The sequence below is a fragment of the Pteropus vampyrus genome, unplaced genomic scaffold (genome assembly GCF_000151845.1).
Source record: "Pteropus vampyrus isolate Shadow unplaced genomic scaffold, Pvam_2.0 Scaffold206, whole genome shotgun sequence".
Lineage (NCBI taxonomy): Eukaryota > Metazoa > Chordata > Mammalia > Chiroptera > Pteropodidae > Pteropus > Pteropus vampyrus.
In genome coordinates, this window is record NW_011888987.1 from 872,507 (window position 1) to 891,675 (window position 19,169).

The following is a 19,169-nucleotide window of genomic DNA, read 5'->3' on the forward strand; positions in this document are numbered from 1 at the left end:
TGTTCTTGTGGGGTCTTTAGGGTTTTCTATATAGAGAATCATGTCATCTGCAAATAGTGACAGTTTGACTTCTTCGTTTTCTATTTGGATGCCTTTCATATCTTTCTCTTGTCTGATTGCACTCGCTAGCACCTCCAATGTTATATTGAATAACAGTGGTGATAGTGGACAGCCTCGTCTTGTTCCTGATCATAGAGGGAAGGTTTTTAGTTTTTCACTATTAAGCATAATGTTGCTTGAGGGTTTGTCATAGATGGCCTTTATTACGTTAAGGTGTTTTCCTTTTATATTGATTTTGTTGTGTTTTGATCATAAAAGGATGCTGTATTTTGTTGAAGGCTTTTTCTGCATCTATCGATATGGTCATATGATTCTTATTTTTTAATTTGTTTATGAGGTGTATCACATTAATCGATTTGCATATATTGTACCATCCCTGTGTCTCTGGGATGAAGCCCACTTGATCACGGTGTATAATCTTTTTAATATGTTGCTGTATTCAGTTCACTATTATTTTATTTAGGATTTTTGCATCTGTGTTCATGAGAAATATTGGTCTGTAGTTTTCTTTTTTTGTGTTATCTTTACCAGGTTTTGGTATCAGAGTAATATTGGCCTTATAAGATGAGTTGGGAAGTATTGCCTCCTCTTCGATTTTTTGGAAGAGTTTGAGGAGAATAGGTATTCTTTGGATGTTTGATAGAATTCACTGATGAAGCCATCTAGTCCTGGACTTTTACTTTTTGGTAGGTTTTTGATGATTGTTTCAATTTCTATGCTGCTGATCAGTCTATTTAGATTTTCCAGTTCTTGATTCAGTCTAGGAAGGTTGTATTTTTCTAAGTACTAGTCCATTTCTTTTAGGTTATTAAATTTGGTGTTATATACTTTTCCATAGTATTCTTGTATGATCCTTTGTATTTCTGTGACGTCAGTCATAATTTCCCCTCTTTCATTCCTGATTTTGTTTATTTCTGTCCTTTCTCTTTTTCTTTAGTGAGTCTAGCCAAGGTTTTGTTTAATTTATTAACCTTCTCATAGAACCAGCTTTTTGTTGTGTTATTTTTTCTACCTTTTTTTTTTTGTTTTCAATTTCATTTATTTTTGCTCTAATTTTGATTATTTCTTTCCTTCTGCTGACTTTATGCTTCATTTGTTCTTCCTTTTCTAGTTTAAAGATGAAGTGTTAGTTGTTTATTTAGACTTGTTCTTGTGTTTAGAGGTAGGCCTGTTTATATGAACTTTCCTCTTATGACTACTTTTGCCATGTCCCAAAAGTTTTGATATGTTGTACTATCATTATCATTCATTTCTATGTATCTCATGATCTCTCTTTTTATTTCTTTTCCGACCCAGTTATTCTTCAGTACATGCTGTTTAATCTGCATGTATTTGTGGTTCTTCCTCATTTATTTCTGCAGTTGATCTCTAGTTTCAAAGCATTATGATCAGAGAATATGGTTGGTATGATTTCAACCTTCTTATATTTGTTGAGGCTATTTCTGTGTCCCAGTATGTGGTCGATTCTTGAGAATGTTTCATGTGCACTAGAGAAGAATGTATAAGCATTCTTCTGTAAATATAAATTATGACCAGTTGTTCTAATGTGTCATTTAAGGATGTTATTTTCTTATTGATTTTCTATTTGGATGATCTGTCCATATCTGACAGTGGGGTATTTAGGTCCCCTACTATGATGGTGTTTCAATCTGTTTCTCTCTTTAGTTCTGTTAGTAATTGCTTTACATATTTCGGGGCTCCCTGATTGGGAGCATAGATATTAATAAGTGTTATGTCTTCTTGGTGCATAATTCCTTTATCATTATGAAGTTTTCCACAGTATCTTTCTTTACCTTTTTTATTTTGAAGTCTATTTCGTCCGATATTAGTACCACTACTCCTGCTTTTCTCTGAGTGCCATTTGCTTGAAATATCATTTTCCACCTTTTCACTTTGAGTCTGTATTTGTCTTTGGAGCTGAGATGTGCCTCCTGGAGGCAGCATTTAGTAGAGTTTTATTTTTGATCCGTTCTGCAACTCCGTGCCTTTTTATTAGTGAGTTCAGTCCATTTACATTTAGAGTGATTATTGAAATATGAGGTCTTCCTATAGCTCTTTTATCTTTTGCTTTCTGGTAGCTCGGTGTTTCAATTGCTTCCTTGTCATTATGTTTCTATTTTCTTTATTTTGGTTGGCTTTTGTGGGTTTTTCTTCTGGTTCTTCTTGTTTTATGTTATATACTTCAGTTCTGAATCTTTGGTGTGTGGTTACAATTACGAATATGTAAAGGATAGTTATCTATCTATCTATCTATCTATCTATCTATCTACAGTTGTCCATTTTCTTCTGCGCGTGCCTTATCTCCATTCCCATTTGTAAATTTGGAACTTTAATTTTTCCCCTTTTCTGTCTTCGTTATTTCAATTTGTCCCTATTTATCATGAACGTTCATTTCTATCTTGATATAACAATTATTTTCTCATTATTTAAGCTTATAATGCCCTGTTCTTAGTAAGGGTGGCACTCCTCTGCTTCTATTTGCCTGATAGTCACTTTACTCCTAATTATGTTTTTTTTTTTTTTTTTTTTCATTTTGTTTTAGGTGAGCTGACCCCTTTCAGTATTTCCTGTAGGGCAGGCCTCATAGCGGAGAATTTCCTCAATTTTTGTATATCTAAAAAGGTCTTAATTTCTCCTTCATATCTAAAGGAAAGTTTAGCTGGGTATATTATTCTAAGCTGGTAGTTCCTTTCACTTAATAGTTTAAATATTTGATTCCGTTCCTTTCTGGCATTTAAGATTTGCATTGAGAAGTCCAAGGATAATTTAATGGGTTTACCTTTATAAGTTATCTTTTTTTTTTTCTTCCTGGCTCTCCTGAGAATTTCGTCTTTGTCACTGATTTTTGAAACTTTTAGTACACTGTGTCTTGGTGAAAGCCTTTTTGTGTTGAAATAGTTGAGTATTCTGCTGACTTCTTGAATTCCAAGCTCCAGTTCATTCCTTAGATTTGGGAGATTCTTGTCCACTATTTTTCTGAAAATGCTTTCTTATCCCTGCTCCATTTTCTTGCCTTCAATAATACCCATTATGCTTATGTTTCCTCTTCCGATGGTATCAGCTAGTTCTTGAATATCTCTTTCATTATTTTTCATTCTTCGGTTTCTCTCTTCTTCCTTCCGATTATTTCTAGACTGATCCTTTCCTCCATTTGGTCGACTCTATTTTCCAAGCTTGCTATTTCATTTTGCAGTTCTTGCAGTGTGGTTTATTTTTTTATTTTTATTTATTTATTTTTATTTCCAGAAGATCTATTCTGTTCTTTTTGATAGTTTCATTTTTTTTTTGCTCTACTCATCTAGTTGTTTTTTCAATTTCTGAAATTGTTGATATGACTCATTTCAGAACTCACTGAGTTTTTTCAGAAATACTATCCTGAATTCTGTCATTTAAGTTGCATATTTCTATGTCTGTAAGCTTATTTTCTGGAGATTTTTCTCTTTCTTTCTGAGATGCCTTGTCACCTTGGTTGTTCATGGTGTTTAATGGACTATTTCTCTGCCTGGGCATTAATGGAAATGTATTCTGCTTTTTTTCCAGAAAGAAGATTCATTATATAAAGATCTCTCTTTAGCCTGTTGCAAAGAAAGCACTTTTCTTTTGGTTTCCAGTAGGTGGCGTCTAAGCCTCTTGCATTCCTGCTTTACATATAGCTTTAAAATGACTTTTTAAATTTTCTGATAGATATTTAATCATGCTCGCTACCCTCAGTTACAGTCCCTGTCAGTGTTAGCAACAATTTTGGTGGCATTTGCTCAGATTCCCCTGGGGCTCTGCAGTGTTCTGTCTTGGAGGGTATGGGGGGATGGACCCTCTGGTTGGGGGTTGGGGACTGTGGCTCAGCCTAGGTTTTGCAATCACAGTCGGTAAAAATCAACTGTTGTTTCTCTGCTGGCCGCTTCTCTGCTTTCTGCCCTGATGACTGGGCACTGCAGCCAGCCTGCTACTGGGAGTTCACAACTTCCCCAGGCAGAGCTGTTCAGGGAACTTGCTGCACGAACTCGCTGCTCCTTCTCCCCTCCCTGTTCTCCTGCAGGGAGCTCCAGTGGCTGTGAGAGGCAGTTTCTTAATTTGTTCCAATCCAATGCTCGACACCCAGGTTTCTGACCTGTGGTAGCTCTTATGAGCAGATCCCATGCTCAGATGTGCTGGTGTGCAGTTTGGGTGTTTTTTGTTGAGTTTTAGATGTTCAGCTTATTGTTGTTTCAAGGGGAGAGATCAGGGGATGTCTCTCACTCTGCCATGTTTCCAAAGCTCTTTTATTTATTTTAAAATGGATTTGGCTAATTTAAGAAACTTGGTTTTATGAACTATTTTATTTATTTATTTTTATTTTTGCTTTTGATATTATTTTTTAACACTGCATGTTGCTCACTTTTGATATAGTTATTTTACAGAAATGTTTTGATATTTAGACCTGTGAGCTTGTTTTCTTCAGGGAATATTGGCTCTTGTGAAAGGCAATATATATCTGAGAAGATCAGATCCCAATCCATTTCAATCTCTATGATATCAGTAGTGGATATGTAAATAAAATCTAAGGTAGAGAACCTTAAACAACAGGAACCACTGTCAATCAGTCTCATCCCAAAGCAACTTCTTAGATCAGGGTTTGTGTTTTTTATCAGTAAAAGGTTCTGTCTTAAGGAGCATGTTCTATATTGCTGAAAGAATTTATGATAAATTTTTTATTAAAAATCTTTAAATTTTGTAACTTGTTAATAATAACATGTTTTTCTATTGCCATGTCAAAGGTTTTGCTTTGCTCAAAAAGCAATGTTTTTTTTTTTAACTGGAATAATAAATATTTCTTCATAAAATATCTATCCATTTGCCAACTAATCTACAAAATAAAAGTAACACTTAGACCTTATTACCTAAGTGAATTATATCTTTGAGAAAAGTAGATACAATTTTGTTTTGTAAACCCTTTTAGATGTATATGTAATCTTTACATTCTCACTAACATTGTACTCTTATATCTTTTAATGGAGAAAAGGCACTTTAGATTACGTGAAGTGTATTATACTTTGAAATTCAAACCGATTGTCTAATGATATTCAAAAAGTGATTAGCCATTTACATGAAATAGAGTAGTACCTACAGCATAAAATTAAATAGGATATTAATCATGTGCTTTAGGGAATAAATTAGACAATAACCAAGGTCAGGAAAAGATGTAATATACCTATGGTTAAGCAGGATTAGATTCATTATCAGAATTCCAGCCCCATTTCTAAGGAAAAAACATTGAGTATAATTCGATCAGGTAATATGGGACCCAGCAAAATGATAGGAACTTATCACTTTATTGTTGCAGCGTATATGTAATATGGCTTCTTTCTTCTTAAACATTTCTGCATTGAAAGCCATCTGAATCGAAAGCCTTCAAAGAAAAGTGCTCTTTCCCTAGTTTCTTTCCCTTCCTTCTTCTTAATCCCTTTTTGTTCATCATGACCATTAAGTTTCTCAAAGGCACGGTGTAAATGTACAATTCAGGCTGATGATGCTTCAGCTAATAACTAACACAATTTTAAAAAAAGAGCTTGGAAACTTTTCACTTTACAAATATGACTAAATGACTCACATATTAGGGAAATATCTGCTTTTAGAATTTCTTCCTAATGTATTGTTCTAATACTAACATTCATTGTCTATCCCATCTGATCAACTTTGTTCCTATTTTTCAGATGAGGAAATTGAGAAGGAATACATTCCCTACCTAAGTAGCTTCCTTCCAAGATCCATGAAGTAAAGCATACATTTAAAACAATGAGTTTATATACAATAAAGATGAGGAGTTCTAATAAGAGTAAATAGTAGAAAAACACTATTGAAAATATACATTAGAATACAATATGCATTCTATAATGTCTCTATTGATATGCATAGCCATTTATATATTGGCCTGATTTCCACTGTACTTTCAAGGATTTTTTTCCCCTCAGACATATACAATAATTATTACATGTAGTTTAATGGATTATTATGTAAGAAATTAATTTTTATTTTCTTATGTCCTTCACATGTATTTCCAGTCTGTTTTTGTAAGTATAAAAAAAAAAATTCCCTTAGTTTGAATTGAAGTTTTTCAGAAAGTGAGAATAAGGAATTGGTGTCTCTCTAATAATCTGGTTATAGCTTTGTATGATTATTTGTATTGTTTCTGGCCCTTAAGGAAAGAAAAAAGTTACTATTTATTCAGTTCTTGGTTTACTGCTCAGAAATGAAATAAAGATATTTAGAATGAAAATATTTCAAATGTTTAAGTTATACTTTTAAATGTAGTTTGTTCTGTCTGGCATAATGAATATTAACTTGAATTATGAGTATTATTTAAGTTTGATTTTATTAGGAGATCAAATCAATAAGCTCATTTTAAATAATAAATTGGTACAATTTTAGATTGTGTATGAAATAGCATAGCTTTCTGAAAAATTGTTCCCAACAGCAACTTCAAGAATTGTGATGTTGCTATAATTAGATGTACTCTATAGCTACTAGAGGCAAAAGTAGTTTTAGACTACTTTTGGTTACCAGCTAGAATATTTATAATAATCTAGAACAGTAAGCGTACAATGAGAAAAAGTATGCCTTTCAAGGAAGAAAGAAAGTTTTTCACTTAACAGTGTAAAATGTCTTGACTGTGAGTTGCTGTCAGACTGATGGTATTAAGGTTTCCAAAATGTTCAATCATTACATCTAATTTATGATATGCAATAAACTTCCCAGCTTTGCTAATATGCATATTGATTTTTTCATAAAGATATTTTTAAACTTATTCATTTTAACTAGGTAATGTGCTAGATCAAACTTCTGTAATTTGTAAATATTCATCAGAATTTTCCTTCATGAATAAACTAATTTCTTTTTTTTGGCTTAAATACAAATAGCTTTTTTAAATACATCCACAAGCATTCCATATTAATTTTAAAAAGTCAGTACATACTCACTGCTATTTAAAATTAAAAGGCTATATATTACAAATTATTATTAAAGTGGCAAATTTAAAATATACAATTAAATATATCAATGCCCACAGAAGGTTTAATTGACCTTTTCTTTCTTTTTCCTCTAAAGTTATCTGGAAGTATTTTGGATGTGTATAGTGGTGAGCAGGAGATTTCACCAGTTAATATGGGCCTTACAAGTGCTTCCTGTCCAAGTAGTCTGCCATTGAAAAGAGAAACTACAGGTAATATTGCTTTTATGGTTTTATTCTTTTAAAAATCAACTACATAAGATATGACTGACATATATTACTAAGCTAAATAGAATTTTTAAAATATTATCAAAATTGTCAGTTAAAGTGGGAGACACTTAGAGAGTAAATCCATCCTTTATTTTTTTCTATGTCAACCAAGCAGTAAGTTAATATAACTTATAGCTACACTGAATTAATACATTACTTTAGAAACTGAGCAGATACACATATATGCCTGCTCTCTCTATATATGGATGGAGGGATGGATAGATAGATTAGATAGATAGATAGATAGATAGATAGATAGATAGATAGATAGATAGATAGATATAGATATGACAATGTAACTAAGTTCTTAAGTTCATTTTGATACAAAATAGATGCAATTTATTAACATGATTGAAAATAATAGATTAATAGATTAGAAATAATTAGCCCTCTTTGTATGTAGAATTTGATATAAAACAAAGAACTAAATATTCCCTTAGCTTGCTTTAGAAATTTAATGATACATTTAACTTTCTCAAGTGGGTAAAAACCCCTGTTTTCAGTAGTATTTTTCAAAATTGTTACAACTCAAAGGAATTATAGGGTCACTGTCAAGTTCCTTCAAAATAGAACTGAGGAAATCAGAGATCAGAGGAGTTGTTTTTCCAAAATTATACAGTTGAGTAGAGGAAGAAATGGATTAAAATAAAGATTTATAAGCCCAGTGTTAGTTCTATAGGAATAAAATAAAATTCAGTTGAAATTTTTGTAACACATTTTTAGTTTGGAGCCCAAACATTGGTCTTTAATGATTTTTACACAGTTAATATTAACATTTTTAGTAAATGCAATATGTTCATTCTTGGACTCTAATCAACTCAAAAAAGTCTGTGCAGTCAAATAATTTAGATTAAAATTAATGAATTAGTTTTGAATAAGCAAATTTAAATAAATGTATTTTTATGTTACCTATTTTAAAAACTAGATTAATTCAAGGAACACAGTGTTAATTATCTGTTGCTATCTAACAAATTACCCCAAAACAACAGCTTGAATAAACACTTATCTTATATAATCTCTATGAGTCAGGAATTCAGGAGTGGCTTATAAAATTGGTTTTGGCTCAGAGTCTCTCATAAGGCTGTAGTCAAAATATTGGCCAGAGATACAGACATTTGATACTTAATGGGCTAGAAGATGTTTCCAAGGTGGTTTGCTCACAGATCTTGCAAGTTACTGCTGCTTGTTGGCAAGTGAACCATCCTTGGTTCTTTTCCAGGTGGACCTCTCCATAGGGCTGCTCATGTGTCCTCATGACTTGACTACTAGTGATCCAAGAGATACCAAAATAAAAACTGAAAATTTCTTTTATGACCTAGTCTTAGAAGCCACACTCATCATTTCCACAATATTTTATTAGTTTTATAGGTCTGCCCTATTCTATATGGGAGGGAACTATTAAGGGTGTGAATACCATAAGTGATAATCATTGTGGGCCATATTGGAAGCTATCATGCATGCTCACAACCACATAGCACATAAAGTGTCCTTTACTGGAAGTGTGAAACTGTTAGATAGGAATATCTGAGAAATGTAGTTAGTTCCCACTCCTAGCATGTAGAAATCATAATTATTTATGAAAAATATAGGTTGCAAAAATTTAGGTTAGAATAATTTTGAATAATCTCAAAATTCTGAAAATAATCATAATGATTGAGCAGTTTAATATTTGCTGTGCACTGTACCTCTTTTAATCATCACAATGATTACCAAGTAGATATTATAATATATTAATTTTATGGATGAGGAGCCATAACGCAGAGAATTTAGGTAATAGATCACATGTCTATTAAATGGAGGACGAGAATATAAATTCATGTTTTACTACTCAAAGCCTGAAAGATTTGCCATTGCCTCTTACTAATGAGTACTCTGCTCCAAATTTCTAAATATTTGCATTAAAATATTATTATGTCATTTGGAGCAAGTAGTATTGTATTTTCACCAAGTATTCGTGAATTATGTTTGTAGGAGGATGTAAAATTTAACTAAGTGCTGTTTCGATTATCTTCCTTTTGATCAGAAACTGATACTCGAGCTTTGGCAAAAGAGAGACAAAAAAAGGACAACCACAACCTCAGTGAGTATATTTTCCTTTTTTTTTTTAAACAAAATTAATTAATGCAAGAAGAAATGTGTGGAAGTTAAAATGTGTGGTTTTTCATTGTCACTCATAATTATTTTGAGGCCAGATGACCAAAATTAATAGCTCACTAGTTGAGCTATTTTAAGAAATTTAAACAATGTGAATTCTCAGAAAATCTATACACTTCTACAAAGTGAAACATCTCAAATTCTCTTCTAGATCACTCTCTCTAGAAGGCTGCTCATGACAGTGATGAGTGCACTTAGTTACATTTAAACTTTATCGTGACTCATCGACTCAAAGGCTTAAAGAGATAAAAATGACTTTAGAAAATCTACACCATTTAGATAGCAAGAAACATTAACTTCAGGTTCTCATCTTTCTGTGTCAATCTGCTCCTCCCTTTCTAATGATAAGTTATCTAAAAAGTACTGCTTATGTTAGATTGCTGAATTCTGCCTGTGCAAAAAAATGTCTCTGATGCCATTCTGGGGTCAATTGAACTCTAATAACAGGTCACATGAGATGGAGAAACACAGCAAGAGAAGTAATTTAGCAGCAGTGTTGAGCTTAATAGTGTTTGGTCAAGTCTAAAGTGCTTAACTGTCTCAAGTGAGCTTGGCTAATTGAATGTGAAACCTTTTTGTTCTGGGAGCCAAATCAAAAAATAAGAGAATAATGAAATGAATGAAATGAATGAATGAATGAATGAATGAGTGAATGAATAAAATATAAATGAAATTAAATATTAAAACTTTAGCGCTCTAAAACAAACCAGGAATTTTCTTACATACAATTAGCTCAAATTGATTCTACATGTACCTGTGAAAGCTTCATTTGTCTGTTCATAATGCACCTGCCTTTGTCACAGAATATTCAGTTTACTGACTATATAACTCTGAAGAAAGAGCTGACACAAGGTTATAACAATTCTTAGGGCAATTGTGGAGAGGAATATGATACCAACAGTACTTAGTGGTAGAGCGGATAAGCTTTGGTCCAGATTATGGGGCAAGTAGAACATGAGTAGGGAGGCCTAATTATTATAGAAGGAATTAATACATCAAGGAATTATTGGATTCTCTCTTAGTTTTAACCTGCTTATTATTAGTATCCTTCCTTCTTTCTTCCTTCCTCTATGTCTGCAGCTTGAATAACAGTTCATTTAGTGTAAAGTATGAGGACTTGCTGATATGTCCATTAACAGTGTTTTCTAATCTAAATTCCCTTACTGAGTGATAGTGCTTTTTGGAGATATCGGTGTTAAAAAAATTAATATAACATTTTAAATATGATGAGTCTAGGACAACCCCTAAAATTTGTGAAGATCACAGCAAGAGATCTAAGTCCCACTTACCAGATGTCTAAATATTTAAAAGTTACAATTCAAGCTAGAAAGTGCTAAAGTAAGTATGCTTTATCCATCCTATGTACTGGAAGGCCAGGCGTGACTTTAGATTTCTTAGATCCTCGGAGTTCTAAGTGAGAATATCAGGGTGGGGCAATGCCAGCCACTTCACTTCTCTCCCCACTCTGTATTACCTTCTGTGTTGCCACTGGCCTCGAACATGAATGTGAGCAACTCATCACATACATTTAAGTTTCATACACTTCTCTGTGAACAAATGCCCCTCATCCGCATCTTGGGACTAGGGGTGAGCACACTGTTGTCATGGTCGTCCCTCAGGAGGATGGACCTGGGAAGTGGCCTGCATAGGCTCTGGAAGTGGGCTCAGGGCATTTGGGAAGGTATTCCTCCTGTGAATTATCCAGAATGTAGCTTAGAAGGGCTTCCCTTGACCCTGTGACTGCCTTGCTCAGTGTGGAGAGTTGTGGTGAGAGATGGAAAAAGTGATTCCTCTTAAGTATGGGCTCAGGATAGGGCCCTCTTGCCTGAATCTAAGGACAAAAATGAATGAAATGAAAAAAACTTTGTGAAGAGTGAAACCACATATTGCATGAAATAACAGTAATTTCTTAAAATTTGTCTCCTTTACAAATAACTAGTCCTGGATATGAAAACATCGAGAAACCAAAGTTCTCATAATTAGATATTAAAAATGTATCAAGCACATTCTAAGAAAAGTAGAGTATGAATTTCCGATATTTTACATAAGGTGCATTTAAATAATAGATTTTGGAGAAATAGAATAGGACAAAAACACTCCCTATTTTGAGATAAAATTGTGAATGTCCTTCATAGCTGTTCTTCATCATATTTAATAGTCTGTCTTATAGGGGAGAGTATATATGAACATAGAATTATTAATAAATTCTCATTGTGCAATATATATGTATTTATATCAGCTTTCCCTTTATTTTCTTTTAGATTTTTTATGTAGTTTCATTTTTTTAAATTACATTTACAGTGAAAATAGGATTGAAAAAGAAAAAAATAAACTCTGTCAAGAATCAGTTATATTCTAATTTTAAAGGAATTCCAATACATTATTCCTGAAAGTCAAATATCTTCATGGTAAATTGCTTTGTAGAGTAGGTTTACTCTTTGTAGTCTTTCATGACTTTCCTTGTTTCTGGTAGCAGATCTTAATTTGCAAGCATGTATTGCTTAAGCATTTCCCAAAATTTTTGACATATGATATTCTTTTTCTTCATGACCTTTTTCTTCCTTCAATCCCTGGAATGCTTTAGAAATGATATCTTTTAAAAATATTATATATATGTTGTTCTTGATACAGGAATAGAGTAGACTATAAGACTATTCTCTATAAGACTGCTCTTAGAGAAGGTTCATATAGGAAACTGTACTTTTTTGTGTATCTGATATTTATTGAACATTTATTAGATGCACAAAATTTCCATAAGCAGGGAATGAATGGAAATGCAAACAGAGAAAACAATCTCTGAATCTCTTTCAGTAGTTTTCAAGGCGTGGCCCCTAGACAAACAGCATCAGCATCACTTGGAAGCTTGTTAGAAATGCAAATTCTTGGGCCTCAACCCAGGCATACTAAAATCAAAATCTCTATATGTGGAATACATATCTATTTCAACAATCCCTCCAGGTATGTCTGATGCACAGCAAAGTTTGAAATCCACCGCTCTATATTATTAAAAAATTTTTAACTAGAAAAATATATTTAGTCTAATCAACATATATTTGTTTAGCACTGCCTATATGCCAAGCTCCTTGGAGATACAAAAATGAGGAAAAAATGGTCACTGCTCTCAAGGAGGTTATACTCTAGTTGGGCACACACACCTACTATGTGCTAAACTTTGTGTCAGAACTTCAAGGGATTATATAAGAAAAGTAAAGCATGGTGCAGACCTCAAAATCTATAATCCTTATGGACTGACAAAATGCATATGTATCAAATAATGATCGAATAGAATATACATATATATACATATTTAAGTATGAGTAATATTATAGCATGAATATTATAGCATTTCAAAGACTAAGAACATGTTTTGGAAGAAAATGTTTTTAAAACACCGTAAATAATAGAATCATAATTCTAATATTGCTATTTTCAACTTTAGAATAAAACATATTTGAACTTTTATTTTGAGTACTCTTTTGACTAAAAGAAAATTTTTTGCTCATTGATTTTTAAAAATTAATAAGAAAGTTTATAGCTGACCAAAACTGAATTGTGCTTTAATGAGAACAATAAATAATATTTCTTTTTTAATAGTTGAAAGAAGAAGAAGGTATAATATTAATTACCGAATCAAGGAGCTTGGCACTCTTATTCCAAAGTCTAATGATCCGTGAGTTCAACAGTCATTTCTATCATAATGTTATGATTTCAATAGCCCCTTTCCTCCCCCAAAATGGGTGGGAGAACGACAGGGAGAGGAGAACTAATGACTAGGAAACTAAGCAGCTTATGGTAAAGGTAAGGCTACTTCTAGACTTATTTCTAAATATCTATTCAAGACTATTTGTTATTAAGCATCGTTTGTCACTAACACTTGTCTTTTTGAGCTATAAGAAATAATTATTTCTTCTCAGTTCATAATGGGTCTTTCTGTATAACATCAGTATTGACAAATGTAGTGGGAATGTCAAATGCTGTCTATGATGCTGGTATGCTCAATTTATGGTTTTAGTGATTCTCTCAATGTAACATTTATATGTACATGAAAATTGAATTGTTGAATTTTCAGAGGTTCCAAAATTCTGGAGACATTCAAGTAAACAAATGGAATTGTAAAAACATGCTGAGCGATGCCAACTAATAATTGGTTACTTTGATGAAATTTTTAGCCAGATTTTGGTGTCATATACATACGAAATCAGTTAAACAAGATGTTTGAGGGTGTCAAGAAATAATTGATTAAATTATCAATTAAGAATGTTGAATATTTCTCAAAAATCATAAAAACATGATCTGTAGCATTAATAATGACTTGAAATATGTTTCATTCAAACTAAGAACTGATCCCTCATCTATTATTCAGAAACAATGATATTTGATAAAGTGATATTTTTGTGAAATTCAAAAATACCCTTTCCCTAAATCCAAATTTGCTAATTCATTCAGACAATTCAATAATTTGTAATAAAAGGAAATGTAATACTTATCTTCATGGGCATATTTGATAGAGAAGGCATCTAGAATAGCATGGCCTAAAGAGTGCTAAATGGAGAGTCTGCAGAGCTTAGTCTTAGTCTAGGCCCTATCAATAATGCTCAAATTTCTTAAAGTCAGTAAGCACGTAACTCTTTCTTTTAGCAGAGAAAATACCTATTTTCCTGGTATGATTTTTTTAACACTTAAAATACAAAATGCACATTTATTTACCAATCATGTGATGTAAAGCCAAGGCCTTTTTGTTTAATTTTTCTGTCTTACTTAGCTGTACTAAAATGTATAGTCTATTTTAATGTCTTTAAAATAAAACAGAAACTTAGACAACTTAAGTATAGATGGATTTTTAAAAAATGTTTACATCCTGATTTGTTGCAGCACTTTTTTTTGCAGACATTTTAATTGAGTTTTTCCAAAACTTTTAATCTAACTTTCCTAAAATCAATAACTATTTTTTTATAAATCCTTTATTTTCATTCATATTTTATTAACTAATGTACTTACAATTTACTGATATTATCATAATAGTAAGTAAAAGGGCTTTAATTTAACAGCCTCTCATTAGTATATGCCACCACAGAATAACAGAAGTACCTGGGTGTATAAGAAAGCAGCCTAATAGTCTTTATTATCTACTTTGTTCTGACTATAGTCAGTGAGTGCCACAAAGAGAATGGAGAACATTAGTTTTTCCTGAAAGTAATTAAGTAAAGATCAGCTAAGAGAGCTTTTTCTATAACTGGTAAAACTAACTCACAGTACCAGGGCACAGTTATACGCAGAAAACAGATGAGACTGTAAGATTGGAATCTGGAACCTAACTGAATATCTTCAGATGTCACTATGCCTGTAAGACACCAATGGTATGACTGTGCTTCTACAAAAAAAAAAAAAAATCAAATAATATAAATGAGAACACTATGCAAATTATAAAGCTTATGTGAGAGATTATTACTCTCCATTTTTATAGATGCTTTGGTTATAAAAACCTCTTTTCTAGTTTTAGTTCACTAAACAAAAGATGACAAACTTTTCCCAAAAAGAGTCTGATAGTAAATATTTCAAGCTTTGTGGGTCATATAGTCTCTGTTGCAATCACTCAACTTTGCAATTATAACATGAAAGAAGACGTAGACAATATGTATATGAATGAGCATAACTGTGGCCAATGAAACTTTATTGACAAAAAAGAGACTGCAGCCTATAATTTGTCTACCCTTGATCTAGAATATGGAAAATCAATTTATTACATAATATATCTGAAAGGAATTATAATTTGGAAAACTTCATTTTAAGCATTCTTAAGTATCTTTCTCTTCTTTACGGATCTCAGAAAGGGGAATTGTTGTTTATTTTAATTGTATTATATGTAGGTAAATTATATTTATTTTTTGTCTAATTGAAAACATTAATTAGTCAGATGTTGAATCTATATGTGAATCTGTCTACATACTATAGGTAGAAAATAAACTTCACTGCCAGTTGTGGCATTCAAGACATTCGGTTACTAATTCTGTTTCAATATATTTTATCCTTTGGCTTGCTGTGGCCTCAGCTGTTACTTTAGTGTCCCTTTTTAGGGCTTACCAATGTGAGTCTCATGGATGAATCCAAAATGTAACTTCGTAAAATTGACTTCACTTGAGAAGGAAAGTATGGGCCTAAGGTGTAACCATTTACTCTATGAAATTATTTTAAATTCATTTATTGAATTTTTAGATGCTACTATGGATAATATAAAAGTTATAGAAAATGAAATTAATTGGAAAACAGTGTGGGGATAAAAATAGAGGAAGCAAGTTTTACATTGAAGAAATGTTATTACCATGTTATGGCAATAATGAAGTTAAAACGGATCAAAAAAAGCAAACATGATTTCAGGTTGAGTTTAACAAGTTTCAGACTGATTTGTTGAGTAGGTGACAACAACCATTAAAACATATAAAATCAGTTTCTCTTTTAAAAAATAAGAAAATATATCAGATTGTAAAATTGTCTAGTATGGAATTTTTCAAATTGTGCCATAATCTATTAATGATCATGAAGTCAATCAAATGGGACAGATCCAGCATTTTTAAATAAAGAAGGAAGATTAGCATTAAAAAAATTTAAATTATTACATATTATGCTTAAGGATAGTAAGAACTTGTGAAAACTTTGTTATAATTTTATGACCTAAGAATTTACTGAGTCACAATAAAAAAATATATTTCTTATGGCACATGCATTTGAAAAAGTGGGAGAGCCAAAGATTTTCAGAAAGATTACTTAACTAACTGAGGAGACTTGAGGTTCTTTTTCTAAACATGACCTGCAAATAGCAGGAACCTTGGAGTGGATGACCTCTAAGGACCTTTCTAGCTCATAATTAGAACAAACTTAGGGATTGGCTTAGGAAAGAAATCAAAACTAATACCTGAAGACATTTTAAATTATATAAAGTTGCATTTTTATTTATCAAAAATATTCAGAAATTTGTATTTCTTTACTAAGTCAAAATAGTAAGATCAGAAGGAAAAATAATATAGTGGGAGGGCAACTAAAATGGCGTAGATGATAGAGGCTCTGTTCATCCCTCTGACAACCAAATCAAAGCTGTGATGGAAACAAGGAGCAGCAGCAAGGAAAAATCTCGTAGGATCTAGATGAACAAGCCATATAACTAGGGAGAAATCCAAGAAAGCATGCTGCAACGGCAGAAGGTAGGACGGAGCAAAGATGTGGGGCTGCCCAGTCTTGAGCCGCTGAGTGAGACAGAGGCAGAGGCAGTGGCAGAAGCCTCTTAAAGGGGCTGCATCTGTGAGTGGACTTTCGCAGTGACGGACTTGCTCGCTCTGAGAACTAATGCCGATTTGGCTGCGTGCAGCGGGTACCAGGGACTTACAGGGAGATATTGTTGGATTGAGAGCCAAGGCGAGACTCCCTCAGTACAGAAGTGCTGGCAGTATCCATTGTTTCCTCTTGAGCCCTCCCCCTACCAATATGTGGGTCACAGAGCAGCCATAGCTGAGATGTCATCAAACTTGATAACAGAGGTTGCTCTGCCCAGAGGATTCCCTGAAAACTCACCTCTCCCAATTCATGGCCCCACCCAAGCCACATCCAGGTGTATCCTCAGTGAGTCAGGTGCTCCTTGCTGAGCAGTGCCTAGACTCACACTGGAGAAAGCTAGACTTGTTTTCTGCAGTGGCTTTTTGAGGTAACTATAAGCATAGCATCTGTGGTTTGCTTCTTGAATCTTAACAGGTGGCCCCAGAGGGACAGAGACTAGGGCTAAATTTGGCCTGTAGCTGGACTCCTCTCAGGACTGTGACACTAGACACCTATTTCACAAATCCACACTAAGAACGGGAGATTTAGGACCTTTGCTTAGTACTTAGAAAAAGATAAGGAAAGGTAGCCAGAATGGAAAGACAAGTAAGTAGAAACCATATGAGAGAACAGAACAGAGATCCAGAAATAATGGAGTCAAGTAATCTAACAGATACAGAGTTCAAAACACTGGTTATAAAGATGCTCAATGAACTTTTGAGAAGTGTAGATAAATTCAGTGAGAACTTCAACAAAGAGTTAAAAAACAAAAATGGAAATGGAAATTAAAAAAGAGAACTAGTCTGAAATGAAGAACACATTATCTGAAATGAGAAGTATATTAAATGGAATAAACAAAGGAATAAACAAAGGGAATAAAGAAAAGGATCAAATAACCTATCTAGAGGATGGGAAAGCCAAGGACACTCAATCAGAATGGCAAGAAAAAAGATGCCAAGACTATAAAAATAATTTAAGGAGCATGTGGGACACTATTAAGGGTTGAAATATCCATCTAATTAGTGTACTTGAAGGAAAACAAGATATTGAAGAGCTGTTTGAAGAAATTATGATGGAAAATTTCCCTAACCTGGTGAAGCAAATGGACATAACACTCCAAGAAGCTCAGAGAATCCCCAAAACCAGGGATCCAAAAAGGCCCACACCAAAACACATCATAATTAAAATATCAAAGGTTAAATACAAAGAAAGAATATTAAAAGCAGCAAGAGAAAATCAGATAGTTACTTATAAGGGAACTGATTTCTCAAAAGAAACTATGCAGGACAGAAGGGCTTGGCAAAAAATATTCAACATGATGAAAAACCAGGATCAATAACCAAGAATAATTTATCCAGCAAATCTATCCTTTAGAGTTGAAGGACAGATAAAGAGTTTCCCCAGACAAAAATAAGCTAAAGGAATTTATCACCACCAAGCCAGTATTATAGAAAATGTTGGAGGGACTTCTTTAAGAAGAAAAAACATGTATCGAAAACAGGAATGAAGAATGTTAACTGCTACATTCCTATCAACAAATACCTCAAATGAAAAACAATTAAGTGCTCTAACCAAAAGATAGAGTGGATGAATGGAAAGGAAAACAAGACCCTTGCATGTTGCCTATGAGAGATTCACTTCAGGTTAAAAGACACACACAGACTAAAAGGAAGAGGATGGAAAAGAATATTGCTTTGATGGACCTAAAAGGTATTTAAGTCAGACAGAGAAAAATAAACAGTATGTGATTTCACTTATATATGGAATCAAAGGAATAAAAAGAACAAACTATCAAAAACAGACTCACAAATATAGTGGACAGAGGGGATGGAGGTTTGGGGGGCTGGGATAATAGGGTGAAGGGTTAAAGAAGTAAAAATCAGTAGCTGATAAATAGTCACGGGGATGGGGAGCATGGCATAGGGAATGCAATTAGCATTAATACATTGGCTAAGAGGAGGGTCAGGGGAGGGAGGAAGCAATTGAGGGGGCCGTTTTACAAACTATATAGATGTGTAACCAATGTACTACATACTTGAAACTAATTAAAATAAATAAATTAAAAAAATAATATAGTGAATAGCTATAGTTGAGATACCTAGGTTGAGAAAAAAAAAAAAAGCTACTAGATAATGATAATCTCCTGACCAATGGTAAAAAAGAAAAATAAATTAATAAATCAAACAAAACTAACAAACACAAAAAATGAAGAACTTCTATAGATGCGTGATAGTAATCTCTTTATATGTGCTTTTTATGAGTCATATTTATAAAAAAATCGTAGTAGAAATATAAAATATTATCAGACCATGAATTATTCTATTGGTGCTATCAAATTACTTTTGTTTTTCTACTTCTTTATTTATAAAACACATTATAGTTTTCTTTTTACTAAATT

General features: G+C 32.8%; 1 protein-coding gene across 2 annotated transcripts in view; it reads left to right on the forward strand.

Moving 5' to 3' along the window:
* The window catches only part of TFEC (transcription factor EC), an 85,134-nt gene that overhangs the window by 54,367 nt on the left and 11,598 nt on the right, over positions 1-19,169 (forward strand). For both annotated transcript variants that reach the window (XM_023537961.1, XM_023537962.1), the window contains exons 4-6: positions 7,141-7,255; positions 9,336-9,392; positions 13,061-13,136. In XM_023537961.1, the coding sequence (XP_023393729.1) occupies positions 7,141-7,255; positions 9,336-9,392; positions 13,061-13,136 (248 nt within the window). The remainder of the gene's footprint in view (positions 1-7,140; positions 7,256-9,335; positions 9,393-13,060; positions 13,137-19,169) is intronic.